The following is a 17,755-nucleotide window of genomic DNA, read 5'->3' as shown; positions in this document are numbered from 1 at the left end:
GAATAAATAAATTGAATAATGAAACGATAAATTAATGGAAATTAAAGTGGATGAAAAAACAACTTGCCGCAGGTGGGAACCGAACCCACAACCTTCGCATTTCGCGTGGGTTCGGTTCCCACCTGCGGCAAGTTGTTTTTTCATCCACTTTAATTTCCTTTAATTTATCGTTTCATTATTCAATTTATTTATTCAGCACAAGTAATTTCCCCTATGTTGTCCTTGGTGTCAGTGTTTGTTGGCTTCTTATGATATGACTATTAAAAATCGGGCCCCTCGGTTAACCCCCTTTCTTCTCGTTTATATATATATATATATATATATATATATATATATATATATATGTGTGTGTGTGTGTGTGTGTGTGTGTGTGTGTGTGTGTGTGTGTGTGTGTGTGTGTGTGTGTGTGTGTGTGTGTGTGTGTGTGTGTGTGTGTGTGTGTGTGTGTGTGTGTGTTAACGGCTTCCGGGCAAAAGCAATGCATGCCGCCCTTGCAGTACTGTCAGTGAGAGACGGATGTGGCTGCTTCAGCAATGTTAGCACAATGTAGACTTACTGATACCGAGCGCGCCTCGTCCGCCATGTATACCTTTCTGCTCCAACTTGCATCTTGCGCGACGTATGACGCGTCCTTTCGTTCCCTTCTCCGATAAATAGCTACTACGAAACACTTGCACGTGACGTCACGGAGGCCATGGATTTAGGAGCCTGTTCACACCTTTTACATAGCTGCTAGAGATATGCTGCGCGTAAGCGTGGAATCGATGAATTCGATGTTTTTCCTGTGCCGCAGTTTCGTATAGCATGTCGTCTGCAACGACGGCACTTCCAGACTTTATACACTGCGACGACAGCTTCAGCATAGTCAAAAATGAGCGTTGGTAAGAAATTGTCCCAAAACGGAAGAGTTGCAGAAGAAGAAAACGACGATCCTAAGCATCGTCATTGCAGTGGACTATCCGGGCGGCGCGGGATATTACTAATGCTGAAGTAACATGGAAGAAGGATCAATATATATTTTTTTAAGTGTTGCTATATGCAAAAAAATTCTGCTTTTATTGCCAATTTCGCTCTTAAACCACAGAAGCATAACACAGCAGTGACTGTTTTGTTAAGATCAAGTACCTCCGAGAATTTTTCAGCATATCTACCCCTCCTGTAAAACCTTTGAGGCATTGGGAAAGAAAGGGAGCAGAAAAGCATAATTACGCTCCATCTGCCCTGGCACCTGATGCGACTCCAGGCCGTGCCACATCAGTACAACGTGTGGGCGTACGTGGAACGCGTTATTTCTTATTAAGAGAGAGAGAGAGAGAGAGATTAGTGTACTTATTGCGAAACGGCCCCCTGCTTAACCCGCGTTCCCCAACTCGCACCGCGTAACAAACTCACGCGAGACAGTTGACATCGCTGCGCAACGAAAGGCAATCAGCAGCGGACACGTGACCTCTTTCTTCTTCGGCGTCATGTATGATTGGCGTCCCGAGTCGCCACCGCTGCCGTTGCTCGGCCACGCGCGCGCCACGCCTGACGTCAGCTGCGGCGCGCATAAAATATGGCCACCAGGGGGGCGGGGCTCGCACGCAGCCGCGCGGCCCCCTAATCGGGCCGCTCGTAAATCCTCGCGCTCCGCAAACACCTACCCCCCCCCCACCCCCTTTGCGCTGCCCCCCCCCCCCCCACCGTTCTCTTTCAGCGCGCGCTCTCGTTCTTTTGACGGAGCCGCGTCCCTTTGACTCGCTGCTGCGCCGCGCTGGTCGCGGCCGTCCAAATAGGCGGCAATGTAAACGGAAGCAAAACGTCGTCCGAGTGCGGCGACAAAATGCGCCGCCTTGTCGCGCGAAAGTTGCCCCCTATCGGCTTGTTCGGGTCAACGTTCCTGTGGCTTCAACCCGCCGTTTTCGGCCACCTTGTCGTCTCTGTCGCCCTGTAAACTCCTCTCTTGCGTCCGCGTTCTTCGCGACGAACCCGAAAGAACACTACGCAACGGTTTACTTACCTTCATTAGGTCCTGTCTTATATGCCGGTGCGACACGTGCACTTCGAAGGCCCTCGAACCAGTGATACTGCATTTTTTTTTTTTTTTTCTTGAGTGATGGAGCCTTTGCCGATAGTCGTTCGACCCAATGGCGAACTAGGTGCTGCTACGCGGGTAAATTCCGCGGCCATCGAGTGAGAAGTCAATCGAGTTGACAGAGTTTCGTGGAACTCCCTCGAAATCTCGACGCACCTTCTCGTAGTTTTCGAGCCAACACGAAAAAGAAATGTCTTCCACCAAAACATCCTCTATTACATATCAGCACCTACAGTTAAAGATAATGTATGTATGCGCCGATAATGTAACGAATTATCAATTCGGTTCTTTTTTTTTTTTTCGTCCTTTTCTCCCGTTTCTTCGTATAGCTTTGGTATAATGGCGACTATCGCGCGACTCGTTCGTAGTCTGAAATAAGTGAAACTCACAACGGGCGTTCTCTTCACGTTGTTTTCCCTGCAGTTCTCTCCTGAAAGCAAATTTCTTCGCACGGACGAGTTCAAAAGAAGTTGTTCGTCACGTGGCAGGCCTCGCTCGCCATATGCATGCTATAGCTGTATAGCTCTCGCTTTCGACCGCGCGCTCAGTGCATATACTTCCGGTGCCCGGAAACCGCGCGTTAGACCCGAGTCGGGCGAACGGGTTGGCCCGCTGTTTGCGCGCCGCCGCCGCGGCGGCGACGGCCCTCTTCCGGCCGATAGCGTTGCGCCCGCTTATCGGGCCACCCTCGCCTCTTCCTCCTCCTGCTGCGCCGTGGGCTAATCCGCGGGATCATCCCCTTTGCCGCCGCAACGACCGCGCCCACGCGTATGCGGCCGCACGGGCCGCGCGTATACCGGTCGGTCCAGGCGTCCTCTTCGAGCGCGCAGCTGCCGACCGGCCGAAGCCTGTTGAAACAAGACAACGTATAACAGGAGATGAAATGGCGGCGGTCGTCTGTTTAACCGAACGTGTTATGCGGGAATACGCAAGGTGGAGAAAGGCGCAAATGGTATTCATTCGTCCAAGAATAAATAAAGGAGGAAACAGTAACAGCGATGACGAGGCAAGCAAGGTTTAGTGTCGCGCTTGAACACCTCGAACCGTGGTCGAACTGTTCGCGGGTGCAACATCTTGGCGCCATGTATAGCGGGAAAGGCAACTACTGCTGCGCCGAAGGAACAGTGCCCAGGAAAACAGTGCCCAGGAAAATGCCAGGAAACACACGAGGCTGGGCGTGATGAGAAGCGCGGCCAGTGGCGTTGCAGGCGTCGCATTTCGATGGTGCACGAGATGAGACGGATCGGGAAACTGCCGACCAATCATACTCCATCTCGCATGTGACTTGCAGCACTGCCGAAGGTGCGGAGGTGTACACGGGCAATGTCCTTGCGCAGTGGAATAAAGTTCCGGTCGTAACTGTGTGATTAGGTGAGAATAGACAGGCTTATTTTTTCTTGTTATCGCCGCTGCAACGTGACATACGTTACAGCGATACGTGACGCGTCAGGCCCTTTGCGCATGCACGTCGAATACCACGAATTGCTGTGGCGGTTCACCGGTAACCGTAACAGCAGCCTTAACCATGATTACATACATAGCAGCATGGCAGCGCCGAGACTCCCTGCTTCGATCCGAATTCGCGCTTGTTGCTCTTCACCCTCAGCAAAAAAGAATGACAAAATCCGTCATCGTTTAGTTAAATCTGGCGATGGACGAAGCGTCAGGTATGCTTCGCAGTTATTTTTTAGAAAAGCAGTATGTTTTAGCGCTGCTAAGTATACGGACTCGGCGCCGAGCCGTAAAGTTGGTTTGATTTCTACTTAGCAAATGGCGCAACAACATTGGTACTGGTGATGCGTTGGCGATATGCGGAACATTGTAAAGGCCTTATTGTTCATTGCATCATTAATTTACTACTTCGCTCTAGTATGGTACGTAATGACAGTGGCGAGTAAACAATAAGCCGCCGCGCAAGCATCGCGGCTTGGTCGAACATATAAAGGGGGCATTCGCCTTTACTGCTGGCTAAAGGCGACTGCGAGGAACTGCTGCGAAAGTGTACATATAAAACGGAGCCTCGCTTTCCCGTGAGAGCAGCTTATGGTTGAAACGCCAAACATTTGTTGCATCAGTGCACAACACACTCTACTGATATATATATATATATATATATATATATATATATATATATATATATATATATACACACACACATATATACGAGAAGAAAGGGGGTTAACCGAGGGGCGCGATGTTTATTAGTCATATCATAAGAAGCCAACAAACACTGACACCAAGGACAACATAGGGGAAATTACTTGTGCTTAATAAATGAAATGAAGAAAGGATAAATTAATGGAAATTAAAGTGGATGAAAAAACAACTTGCCGCAGGTGGGAACCGAACCCACATCAAATCCCTTTCATCCACTTTAATTTCCATTAATTAATCGTTTCTTCATTTCATTTATTAAGCACAAGTAATTTCCCCTATGTTGTCCTTGGTGTCAGTGTTTGTTGGCTTCTTATGATATGACTATATAAATATATATATATATATATATTGCTGATGATATTGCCTTGCTTAGTAACTCAGGGGACCAACTGCAATGCATGCTCACTGACCTGGCGAGGCAGAGCAGAAGGGTAGGACTAAAAATTAATCTGCAGAAAACTAAAGTAACGTTCAACAGTCTCGGAAGGGAACAGCAGTTTATGATAGGTAGCGAGACACTGGAAGTGGTAAGGGAATAACTGCAGATCCGGATCATGAGAGTGAAATAATCAGAAGAATAAGAATGGGCTGGGGTGCGTTTGGCAGGCATTCGCAGATCATGAACAGCAGGTTGCCATTATCCCTCAAGAGAAAAGTGTATAACAGCTGTGTCTTACCAGTACTCACGTACGGGGCAGAAACCTGAAGGCTTACGAAAAGGGTTCTACTTAAATTGAGGACGACGCAACGAGCTATGGAAAGAAGAATGATAGGTGTAACGTTAAGGGATAAGAAAGGAGCAGATTGGGTGAGGAAACAAACGCGCGTTAATGACATCTTAGTTGAAATCAAGAAAAAGAAATGGGCATGGGCAGGACACGTAATGAGGAGGGAAGATAACCGATGGTCATTAAGGGTTACGGACTGGATTCCGAGGGAAGGGAAGCGTAGCAGGGGGCGACAGAAAGTTAGGTGAAGAGATGAGATTAGGAAGTTTGGAGGGTCAACATGGCCACTATTAGTACATGACCGGGGCAGTTGGAGAAGTATGGGAGAGGCCTTTGCCCTGCAGTGGGCGTAACCAGGCTGCTGATGATATATATATATATATATATATATATAAGTTTAATATGCGTTTCTCGATTTGAATAGTCCAGCTGCAGGGCTAGCATTATCCTATCTGCTAGAGGCCATTTCTAAAAAAATTCTGTAAAAGTTAAACCTGATTACCAGTTATAAAATGAGGTGTGCACCAATAGGCTATACTTAACGGTCTTCTAGCTGTCTTTACGGACTTTTACGTTGCAAAGCTGTACTTTGGCTTTCGCAAACGCTTTAGAGGAAGCCCTCAAGTAATTTGATCACCTGAAGTGCTTCGATCACTTACACAGTTCATCTTTAAGCAGCTTGTAGAAATGAATACAGACATCTTATCGTGATTTTTATAAATTGTCTTACATATTTCAGAGACTTCAATTTATTTCTCTACTAGAATCACTTTTTCCCCTCTGATAGCCTCTCTTCAAGAACCCGCACGAGAGTCTATATTGACCGCAATAGACCAAAGGAAATAGTCAAAGGAAACTTGCTTTTATATATACTGAAACGCACAGGTATATAAGGCGAAGTGGTCTGCAGTGAGTTTAGAGAACATCTGTTGATTGTACAAATTAGCTTCATAAGGGAAGTTTCTCTAAACGTTATATGTAAACGAGTGATTCTGCATTCCAACCCTCCAGAACGTCATCGGGGATCGGACTCGCGACCTAGTTTTTGAAAGTATACGTGACTTCCGACTCAGTAGAAAAGGGAGCGGCCTAGCCGCCATTTATCTTTGACAGTACGCAAGATATCAACACCGGTATAACGGCTAGCAGAAATAAACACCGAACGTTAGAGTAAAGCGCTCTCTTACTTGAAAGGATAAATAAATAAAGGAAGAAACGTACAAGCTGTGTTTCCAGAAAACACAGACGGCTGGCGCCGAGAAATCCTCGTCCCTTGGCAAATCGATGAGTTTGTGCGCAGTCCGCTCGCAATCTACCCACCCTATCTCCCCATCGCGTCTCCTTAATTAGCTGGAAACACGGATGATAAAACAGAAGAGGCGCCACGGATGCCTATCTGCAGACACGGGCCCAGCATGTCCAGCTGAGCCAGAGCCGATAAGAAGCGCGGCATCTCTGCAAAAATAAGGCTATGTCATTTCCTCTTTTCAACAAACAGCAAATAAGAAAGAAAGAAAGAAAGAAAGAAAGAAAGAAAGAGAAAAAGAAAGCCGCGACGTAGCGCAGAGTCGTTTAGACAGCACTTGGGTTTCAGCACATGTTGTATATATATATATATATATATATATATATATATATATATATATATATATATATATATATATATATATATATATATATATATATGCCATCTCTGGCAATGGAGATTTCCAATGACATCATCAGCCCGACGAAGGCTTTGATGGTGTGACCTGCTTCCATTATGTATACACACCTCATTAATTTCTCACAGACACATTATTCAATCCTCTATATGTATCTGTTAAATTGAATCACAAAATCCGACTTTCCCAACGCCGTCTGTGTCGTCGACACAATCAACATGGCCGATCGGGATCGCGTTTCAACGCGTGAATTCACTGAGCGCAAGTCGTGCTCACTGGGACCACTTCTTGTTCTTTTGACCAGATGGCTTTGGCGTTCAGCTGTTGAGCACGGGGTCAAGGGTTCGATTTATTCTGATTCGGGAGAAATAAAAAAAAAACAAAGAAGAACGCTCGTGTACTGAACTTTGGGTGCGCGCTAAAGAACCTCGTGGGTGGTTAAAATTAATCCGCTCCATGGCACTCCTCGGAGTCAATTGAGCAGCTGCAGGGCGTTAAACCTCACAACTTAAAATTATTAATGGCTTTGGGCTTGCATAAGCACATAGAAGCCGATTCGCGTGCATGTGCATTGAGCAGTCAAGTCCATTCCATTTTTTGTCTTCAGCCTGCTCGGCGCTGACAGTTTTTAGCGTATATTTTCTGCTATTTTTCTCCAACAATTTCGTATTGGGTTTGCCGGGCAGTGCGGGTTCGTATCCCTGCTGCTCTTCGCTTAGCTTCACGCAGCAGCTCGCAGGCGAGCAGCCATGCATGTAGTATACCGCTTTCTGCCGCGAGCCGCCCCTCTGCATGTGCGGTGTCACGTGACGCTTACGTGGCGTCACCTTTTCTCCTTCCATATGCGCTGTGCCACGGCCGCTGAATCCACGGAAATGACCGAGCGGATGCAGCCGCCCGATGTGCCCTCAACGGCGTCTGTGTTGCCATCCCGTTTTCGGGAGTGGACGAAGCGGGTAAGCTTCGCGCGCTTTGGCGCGAACCTGAAGTTTCTGGCATTCGGCTGATTGCACAAACTTGCGTCTTCATCTCTTGCCATATACTTATCTACAGCTGCGCTTTCTCACTGACCTATAGCATGCGGGGTGAACTAAACTGCTCCGCGTCGTCTTTATAGCTTGTTGGGGTCACATCTGAGGACGCATTACACTTCTTTCTTGTCGGAATTGCCGATCGTCTCTTGTGTGCCGTTTGCTGTTTAAGCGAAATGGCCACGCAGCTGTTGTGGGAGCTCTGTAGTCCTGGTGCATGTCAAGTACGCTGCTCTCCGCAACACTATGTGATGCAGGCTGGCTGGACAACTGTCCGTTCTGAGAAGAGAACGACGACACTGATCTCGAACAGTGTATGTACGATCTCGACCGAGTGTAAAGGCTTGCTCGAATGAATGTGACCGTCTTCGTGACCTCTACCATGTATATACACTTGGACAAAGCTTGAGGCTGGTTTTGATACGTCCGTCTACCCGTCCATTCCGTTACGCCGTCTTCGCACGTAAGGTCGCCTCCTGGTCTTCGGGTTCATCGTCGTCATACTGCGTAAAAGGAACAAGCCTTGTCTACCAGCGCCGCTGGGGAGCGAACTCAGTCCCCTCCGGCAATGAGTATATTGGGCCGGTCGCGCTATAGTAACTGCGTTATCGCACAGTTTCGGCGCTGGACGATTTGAGCGAGGTTTCGTGTTCCATGTAGACTCTGAGACTGGCGGCGTCCATGCGTGTGCTTCGATTGCCGAAGCCGCAGGTAATATACTGGTAGAGGGCAAAGACGTTGTGCGCATTGCAAAGAAGTTGTTCTTGAGAAGGTGGCGGTTGTTCTCTGTGTACGCGTGTATTTCACTCAGTGGACATGGTTTGCTACGCATCTGCGCAGTAGCCGCTAAGTGTAGGTGAAAAATAAAATGCATATGACCCGACGGCGTGAACTATCAGTATACGCACTGGACAACCCTTCTAGTCCCACGAGAGTATCTGTAGCTGCTGCGCTTCAGTGTTCCGTGCTGCACGGTATACAGTCTTCACGAGCTCTCTATTATGAAGCACTGATGGGAAACGAAATCATAGGAAGAATGATACATAGCGCTCCGTCTCCTACATCCATTCGCTATATATGTCTGTCCGTTGTATAACGTTCAGATACGCCTGCGCGCTGTCTTTATTATATACTTTGTTTAGTGTGAACAACAGTTATGAGGAATAAGATGAACGCGTCTGTTTGCTGGCAAGAATTGCTTATGTGGTTCTCACACCACTTAAAATAAAATTATTGCGCTGCAGTATTGGACACTGAACCGGGGCCCACGAGTCTTCAATCCGAGTGCCCTAACAACTACTCCACGTTTTCCTTCTGCTGCGAAAAACCGTTGTAGACGAAGAAAAGGGTTGAGCCTGTCCCCAAGGTCGATTGAAATAGGTCGCGAAACTTCGGGCGAAAAGCGGTTCAGTACAGATTATCACCGACATCAGCATGGGGGGTTATGGGAGCCGCGATTGAAGCGCGACTATGTTTGGAGGGAACAAACATTGGGAAAGAAAAACGCGTTTTTTAATTCAAGCGAGACACAGTTAGATTCATTCAACGAAAATAAAATTTCTACTCAATTTTATATATTCGTGAAGAGTTAAGAAAATACAAGTTTATTTAATTTTATTATTATTAATAAATGCATTTCTTTTCAGCGCCCATCGCTACAAGGGGCGTTGACGCCACTATCACTCGCAATGCAATGCACGTCTTGAAATGGGGAGAAAGGCGCACTCGTAAAGTTCACCTGTTGAAATACGCCCCCCTCACAGTTTGTGCTTTCTTGCGTGTCGAAGTTTGTCTGAATTTGGTGACGCGGGTAGCTTCATCGCTTCTTAATCTGTTCAGTCAAAAGTAGTGAGTTACGACCGCCAGATAATTGTGTAGTTGTTATCGCGCGACTGCGCTGGCCGACGGGCTTGGCATCCTACAATAGGATCAGCACTCTACACCTAAAGCTTTCGTCGGCCTCCAAAGAAAGTATGTTCTGGGCAGGGATGCGTTTTCGACAACCGTACGGCTGGCCTTTTCCTGCATTGCTTTCCACGCTGAAAGCTCGAGACGCCAATCAAGTCGAATGGTGGGACATTTGAATATATAGCTCCAAAGGCAGGACAACAAAACAAATTTCGCGCCTTCGAAAACAACATGACGTCACTTCTGCTTTTAACGGATATGGCGTCACATTATTTTTTTTTCCGCCGGAAGTGTTCCCACCACATACAGATGGCGCTAAGCCCCATGAACCGCCGATGGACCGCCATGTTTTGAACGTATGGGCTCCTATGGAAGCTTCGCTACCATGGTATAATTACCTTGCTGTCCCTCTCCGGCCGAGCAGGTTCCCCGGGCTGCGCAGAACAATGCGCAGTGAGAAGAAAATGGCTTTGTCACAACGAGTATGAGGTCAAAGCTGAGTATTACAAGAAGTTTCGCGTCGACTGTCGCTATCGGTCCAGCATTGCCGTTATAGGAAAAAAATACAAAGAAAGAAAGAAAAAAGACGCTGGCTATTGAGGATGTGGAGCTGAATCCGGGGCATTTGCATCGGCTTACCGAGGCCGGAAAGGCTCAAGCTGGAAAAGCAGCAACCCGTGAGCGGATGCGTGCTCTTCGAAAACGACAGACAGAAGACGGTGTGGTAGATGGAAAGAAAGAAGAAAGAAACAGAGAAGAAATAAAGAGATAAAGAAAGAAATAACTAAGTGAACTGGAGAAGAATAAGAGCCGCGAGGAAACGCATCCTCGGTTCTTTAACGTCCTTTCTCCTCTTTTTCTTTTTCTTCTTTTTAATTTTTGTGTACAGCTTACCATAATAAAACATTCGCAGGCATAACGTGAGTCGACTGCCACAAGACAGTGGCACTTGGAGATCGCTGAGATATCTTCGTCCTTCAGTAGACATAACAATCGATTATTATTATTATTATTATTTGATTATTATTTTTATTATTGCTTGGCTTTGAGATATTGTACTCGCTCGAACAACCAATGACGGGCAGCGCTATTTTTTTTTTTTTACAAGCTTCTTCCACACTGTAAATACAGCCTTTAAGCAATGTCGTCATCGAAAGAAAGACAGACTAGGATGAGGCACTGTCTTTGTGTGTCCACCCACGTCGCGTAGGGGCTGTTATATTTCTCCATTGTCAGACCAACTAGCCCAAAAGTATGTTCTCGTGAACTCCTTTAATACCCCTGTCACACGGGCACCCGCGAACTCCGTTGAGCATGAAACTCCCTAACGGAGATTGACGGCAATGGAGTTGCGGCTGTGCTACACGGCACAGTGCGAGCTTTCGACGGGCGCCGCACGGGGTACAAACGGCGCTGCTGCGCTTACTTCCGCGTGCAACTGTTCACATATACGGTCGTCGTTAAAGTAATCTATGTGCATTTTTTTAACACAGTATGTAATGCTATAAAATCACAGCGAGAAACTTTGCGGTACGTTACCGCAAGACTTTTGTTTTCCAAGCATAGCGAAGTTGCAAGCGATGCTGGCCACACTGCGCTCTTGCTTTCGTGCGTGGGCAGAACGGGTCACGTTGTTGGGCCGGTGCGCTTCGAGTTGTGATTCCGCTGTGTAATCGCGCGTGTCTGTGTGTTCGCGGTGCGCCGGGATCGCTCGTGGTGCGTGTCATCCGGAGAATTTTACCCGTACGGCTTGAACGATACATGCGGCTCCCGTGCATATAAAAACAAACAAAATGGCAGAACGACGTTTCCCGATGCAGCGTGGCGAAGTATTGGTGTAGAGAGTACAGGTGCTGATGCCCTTAAAAACAAATTAAAACTTCCATTATGTGGCATATACCCCGAGGCAAAAAAAAGATAATAATGCTAAAATTTGTAAACGAACCAGTTACGACGATTTTACTAGCGTGGTTTTTTGCAGAACTGTAGCTACCTGGGAACGTGAGTACTCCATCCAACCGTAATGGTCATTGCCGGACTCCCTTCGCCAAAAATCTCCATTTAACTTCCTTGGCGCAAGGGAGACCGTGTGACACGGAGCGCAACTCCATTGGCGTAAAGACGAAGGAGTTAAAGGGAGTTCGCGGGTGCCCGTGTGACAGGGGTATAACACTGCCCTCCCTCACCCATCGCTCACTCTTGTGGTACTGAGCAGCTTCAGTATTGTGTTGCCACCCTTCCTTGGACCGACCAACCTCGTTTCCTCTTGTCACCAGGGTCACCAACCGTTGTTGCCCATCTTGCCGTTATGTACATCTACCTCGTCCCTCATCCACGCCCACAAACCATATAAGCCTTCCAGTCTCAGCCTTTACCCAGCTTTTGTTGCTTTTGTCGTCCTTATAGGATGCTGCAACGGCGGCGTCGGGTACAAAGTTCGATTCCCACTGTGTCCGCTCGGTGATTAGGATTGGTGCTCGACTGGACAGTTCCAGCGCAAGGTGTTTTCATGCAGCTTCACAGCCAGTAAACCTACACGCCGCGCTTCTCTCTCGTATTTGCGCTCAGCCACCTAAACAACTAGCTTTTCTTTAGCATCTGATATCCGAACCTGCGCGCCTTTTTCTCAACCGTTTCTCAAAAAACTGTTGACCGAAAGGTGTCTTCTCCACAATAAAAACCTTTGTGTGGAGAAGCCTACTTTCACGCCACTCTCTCCGTCTTTATTCACACTCGGGGTATATACATGCGTATACACTTTAGGACATGGAGGGGCAATGTATGAAATAAATCTCACGAACAAAACACGTGCACACACACACGCTCAGCCAAACAAAATACTTGATTTCTTAATTAATCTTGAGAAGGCACTTGAATGAGCAAAATCTTAAAGACAGCGCGATATGAACATAAAACACCATACAAGTGGTACTTATGCAAAACATTACTGCAATATAAGTTATTACGTGTTTGAAAAAAGGCAGAGTCTGCAATACCGGTACGTGAAAATGCAGGTAGTTTGGTCATTGTTGATTTTATGAAAAATGAATCCACATGGGTTTTTGTGTTTCTATGTGAAATGTTGACCTCATAAGGTGGTGATATATACAAGACGTATATATGGCGCTAGTCGAATAAAGAGGGACGAGACAGAACTATTATAAAATATTTTATTACAGAAGCAAAAACAACAAATTTTTATGTGTGCTGTTATGAATATGATATTTAGAGCCGCTTTCGTTTATCTAATGGTGGCCGTTCTTTAGTACTTAACAAAACAGAATCACACATGACACTTCTGCGCAGTCTCAAATTTATTCACTACGGCAGTCTAATGTAAGTACGACACCGATGATTTGTATTCTAATTGCGAAACTTTTTAAGTGACATGAAGCCGGCGAACTTAGTGACGGCAATGAAACTTTTTAATTTAATCGAATATATCTCGAGTTACTGTTCGCTTTGGACTGTGTGAAGTGAGGGGAAGAAATGGAGTTGTGCAGGCTATGTGATGCGTATACGGCAGATAAGCGGTGGTCTGTTGGAGAGTACAGCAGGATAGGTTTAAGAAAAGCGTAATACAGTCGAGGGCGATAGAGGGCTAGATGAAGTGATGATATTAGGAAATTTGCTGGCGTAGTTGGGTCAGGGATAACTGTAGGTTGCCTGGGAGAAGTCCTTCGAGCCCTGCAGCAAACTTTCTGATGAGGACAATAATGATGAATTGGTGATAGCACATCGACGTTCAATTTCTTCAGCAATAATGGTTGTATAGCATCGTGCTTTCTCTCTTTCCTCTACCCAGGCAAAACCCGGACCAAGGACAAGTACCGCGTCGTGTACAGCGACCACCAGCGGCTGGAGCTGGAGAAGGAGTTCCACTACAGTCGGTACATCACCATTCGGCGCAAGGCGGAGCTAGCGGCAATGCTGGGCCTAAGCGAGCGGCAGGTCAAGATCTGGTTCCAGAACCGGCGCGCCAAGGATCGCAAGCAGGCCAAGAAACAGGAGGAGATGCTGCACCGAGAGCTGGTCAAGGCAGAGCCCGTTCCTACCGCCACGTTGCCGCCTTTCTCGGCGGCGGCGGCGCCCACCGACGGCTACTCATAGTACATGCACGCCGTGGACACACCCTCCCTCTCTGCCGCGGGCGGCCCTTGCCAACGTATAGTTTCGTACGAAGACCGCTAGGAGAGAAATCTGGCGCTGGTGTACGTGCGGGGCACCGACGTTACAATGAACTATTCTAGTTCAGTGTACCGACGTCGCGTTTCAAATCCGCCTGCAAGGGGTTTAAAGGTGGGAATAAGCAGACGGTACGTGGATTTTCCTCGTCATTCACCATAGGGCGCGGAAAAGGAGTTGCTGAGGGAAGATAACGATCTCGAAATAAGAATGAGCACAGACTCGGCGTAGTCGAAAGCAAATTTTCCGCTATGCAGACGACAAGAGCCCGTGTATCGGCTGGTGAGTTCATTACGGCTTTTCGCTCTAGATGGGAAGTTCAACTCGGTAGGATGAAGAGTCAAAATTAGCAGGTGTGTTGTTTCATTATGCATGCAAGCATTCCGAGGCTGATTTAGCGTGCACTCTCGGTGAAGCCAAGCCGAAAGAAAGAAAATTGTTGCGCCTGCCTACGGTTACCGTAACGAGTGAACGACTGCACGGCCAGGCTGTTTTCAAGTAATCTTTGTACGAAACTATAAGTTTCTCCACGGACGCGCAGGCCAACGGGGCTCATCGTGCAATGGACAATGTGCGCACCTTTCGAGATGGCGCCGTGGTGGAGAACAGGACTCTTATTCTGTGCACGGACACGTGGTGCCACGGACTACAAATTACGGCGTGTTTATACGGACCACTTTATGGGCACGCGATGACTTGTGTGGCGACCTCTGAGCACTGTTCTTTGCATGTGGCAGCGGACAACCGACAGTGCGCGAACGTGCGCCTCACCACGAGGCAGTGCTGTGCGCAGTTCCATCGGGTAATAACGTTTTTGTTTTCAGTGTTTGTGAAACTAAATGCAGTTTGCGCTCATTACTTGTTTCTCTGTGTTTGATGAAAAAAAAAAAAGAGGAGGAATGCTCTGACTCGCTGCGCACAGAGCACGCCAGACCTCAACCAAGGCTCGCGTTGAGTGAAGGTAAGCAAAAACGGCACCGAGGAAAGTGACGGAACATGGAAACTAGCTGGATGGGCTGTAGCTAAGATGGTATGTTATCGTGCATGTGCTGGCGTCTGTGACTTTGAAAGCCAGCTGCTATACACTGTGCGGCTCGTGCAGTCAGAGAATAATACGCACAGAGCCCACGGTCCAACATTTCCCGCTGCTTCGAAGATATCCGGGAACAGCGGATGGAAGCGACTCGGCATGCACAAGTAGTATCAGCAACAATGCACATGCGTCTAATGCAGGAAATTTACGCGGATTCTTTTGCATGCAGGGCCGATTGCGCGTAGCCGAACTTTGTTTCGCTACTTGATAATCCTCACAATAACTATATCGCACACAACATGCGATCCGTTAACTGACACCTGCAGGAATCCACACATCGTGCCGCGAATGGATTGTGTCTAACCCTCGCAGACAAACAGCTGCACCGCCGGAAGGGTCCTTCCGCGAAACCCCTTACCCAAAGTCTGTATAAAATGAGACCACACGGGCTCGATACGACCACGCGCGGCTTACTTAATTCCCGACCGCTGTCGGTGTGCGCTCGGTTGGAAGGGGAAAAAATGTGGGGAGGACCAGATTTTACGACTGTTTGCCGGCAAGCAGGGTCGCGCCACTCGCGAGCCCGCTGTTTGCTCCTGCTGGCTGGCGCGGTCGGTCGGTCGGTCGGTCGGTGCAGCTAGCAACCGTAGCGGACCGGGGTGGGGGTTGCGGGGGGGGTATGAAAAGTGGCTAAAGTGTGCACGCCGCCACCGCCGCCAGTATTGCGCGTCGCCGCAACGGCGTTGGCGCTGGCGTTGGCGGCCGGCAAACTTTCCCCAATCTGCTCGGTCGTAAACGGGAGCGCGTGGCGCCAAAACGCGCTTTTTCATTAGCCGCCTCGACGTATAGAGAGATGATCCGGCGTGGGGATGTGGAGGAGAAGCCGCGCCGCGGAGCCATCGCAATTGATGCTTCCACCATGATGCCGCACGTATGCGCGCTACTCCGCCGCCGCGCCGTTTCCCCCCTGTTCTCCTCGCAGGGAGGACGGGGGAGGCGGAGGAGCGATCGTGCGCGCAGAAGGACCGATGGCTCCCGCGAGCCCCGTCCGTCACGGCCGCCAAACGACGGCGGCGCCGGCCCATTGTGCTGCGCCGCCGCAAATCACGCCCCCCTCCCCGGGGGCCGATCGCGGCAGCGCGCGCGGGACGTCCCAGTCTTCACCTGGCCCGACGCGCCTGATGCGCTTCACTGCAGGGCTGCGGAAGATGGCGTGGAAGACACACCGTCGTCGTTCGCCTGTCTATCCGACTCGCGGTTATCGCGAGGGAGCCCCGCAGTCGTTGTTTGAAAGCGAAGCTTTCTAGGTAAATTCTCCAGGACCTCTCTGATCGTGGCTGTTGCTTCTGCTGCTGTCTTGCACGGTGGCTAACACACAGGACGTCACTCATAAAATAAATAGGCTTGCGCTGTATGTAGCCCCCGTCTGTACCACCTCAACACACGTACAGGACATCATTCACAAAACAAATAGGCTTACATCGTATGTAGCTCCGTCTGTACAACCGCCACAGATGTGACCATTGCCTGCTCTGTTATCTACGCAACTCCGCGGGGAAACAACAAACGGTAACCTAAATATCTTGATTGCAACAAATACCGAGTGTTTTATTTTAATCTTAACAGATGACTTTTTTTAATCGCCTGCAATATTTAGCATGAATATACTCCCTAAGTTGGAATACTCGAGGAGGTACACGTTATACTTACACTGAAAATCAATATACTATAGGCATAATTGAATTACTTATAAAATCTCACTAATTAACTTTTAACTAATTACTTTAGCGCGCACATATTGAAGTACACGAATTCAAGCAAGTCATTTCACAAGGCACGTCCACGTGGAACAAATTTTGAACCTCGCACCAGTTTTGAGATGAGCGCAGTGAAACATGCCGTAAAAATGCACTGTTGTTCCACTTGATTTTTTAACAAACTTCCTTTTATGCGTTGAACCTCAAAAGTTACGAGAACACCACTGAATTTCGTGGCAGAGTTTGGGAACGCCTAGCTCGAAATTAATTAAAATTAAATTATGGGGTTTTACGTGCCAAAACCATTTTCTGATTATGAGGCACGCCGTAGTGGAGGACTCCGGAAATTTCGATCACCTCGTGTTCTTTAACGTGCACCTAAATCTGAGTACACGGGTGTTTTCCCATTTCGGTTCCATCGAAGTGCGGCCGCCGTGGCCAGGATTCGATCCCGCGACCTCGTGCTCAGCAGCCCAACACCATATGTCGAAATTGTTGTCATCCTCAGAATTCGTTCGGAGTGGATATGACTAGCTCAAGAAGTATAAGTGCGCTACCTGTCACGAATAATTTTAAAATATATGCTTTCAATAAAATAAAGCGTCCCGCATACGCCGTTAATCGCACACTTCCTTTATTAAGAGGAGCTTTTTGTGTTTTCTTTCACGGGGTCTAGCTCATCTGCTCAGTCGACTTATTGCCGAGTGAACTGGACCGGTCCTGGAGATAGCGGAACAGTGAACAAGGCTTATCGCGGAGATGGTGTAATAAAAAAGAAAAGAAAAACCTACCTCCATTCCACCCTGTGAAAGCGGAGGTACAACAAATGTGGTGCGCACGTTAAGACAAGTACCACCAAAACAACTGACGTCATAGTCGACGCTACGTGAACAACCACCACCACAAGCGACGTATACGTCACACACGCACGCACGTGTGCGGAAGTGCAGCATGCATGCTCATTCTTCTAGGCGGTCCGCCAAGCTCAGCTGCCTTATTGAACTAAATTAATGTTTAAATGCAAATTAAGTCAGAAAATGCGCAAAGTACGACTAACACACAACCTACACAGACGTGATAGCATCTGAGTGTAATTCTAATATACGAGAAAACACAGTTCTGTTACGCTGAAACTCAAGCACTTTTTCCAGACGCCGGTTTTTTTTTTTTTTTTTTTTTTTTTAGTGAGCACGCCACGAAAAATCCCGATCAACAAGA

At 47.9% G+C, this 17,755-nt stretch overlaps 1 protein-coding gene across 2 annotated transcripts in view; it reads left to right on the top strand.

Moving 5' to 3' along the window:
- The window catches only part of LOC126536924 (homeobox protein CDX-1-like), a 39,723-nt gene extending 25,118 nt beyond the window's left edge, over positions 1 to 14,605 (top strand). The window contains exons 2-3 of one of the 2 annotated variants that reach the window (XM_050183989.3): positions 7,517 to 7,579; positions 13,368 to 14,605. In XM_050183989.3, coding sequence (XP_050039946.1) covers positions 7,517 to 7,579; positions 13,368 to 13,672 — 368 coding nt within the window. In that variant the 3' untranslated portion in view covers positions 13,673 to 14,605. The remainder of the gene's footprint in view (positions 1 to 7,516; positions 7,580 to 13,367) is intronic. The other variant, XM_050183991.3, reaches the window with a different exon arrangement.
- The last annotated feature ends 3,150 nt before the right edge of the window (positions 14,606 to 17,755 follow it).

Source organism: Dermacentor andersoni, chromosome 4 (assembly GCF_023375885.2).
Source record: "Dermacentor andersoni chromosome 4, qqDerAnde1_hic_scaffold, whole genome shotgun sequence".
Taxonomy (NCBI): Eukaryota; Metazoa; Arthropoda; class Arachnida; order Ixodida; family Ixodidae; genus Dermacentor; species Dermacentor andersoni.
The sequence above is the reverse complement of the archived record's forward strand: the minus strand, read 5'-3'. Positions and strand labels throughout refer to the sequence as shown.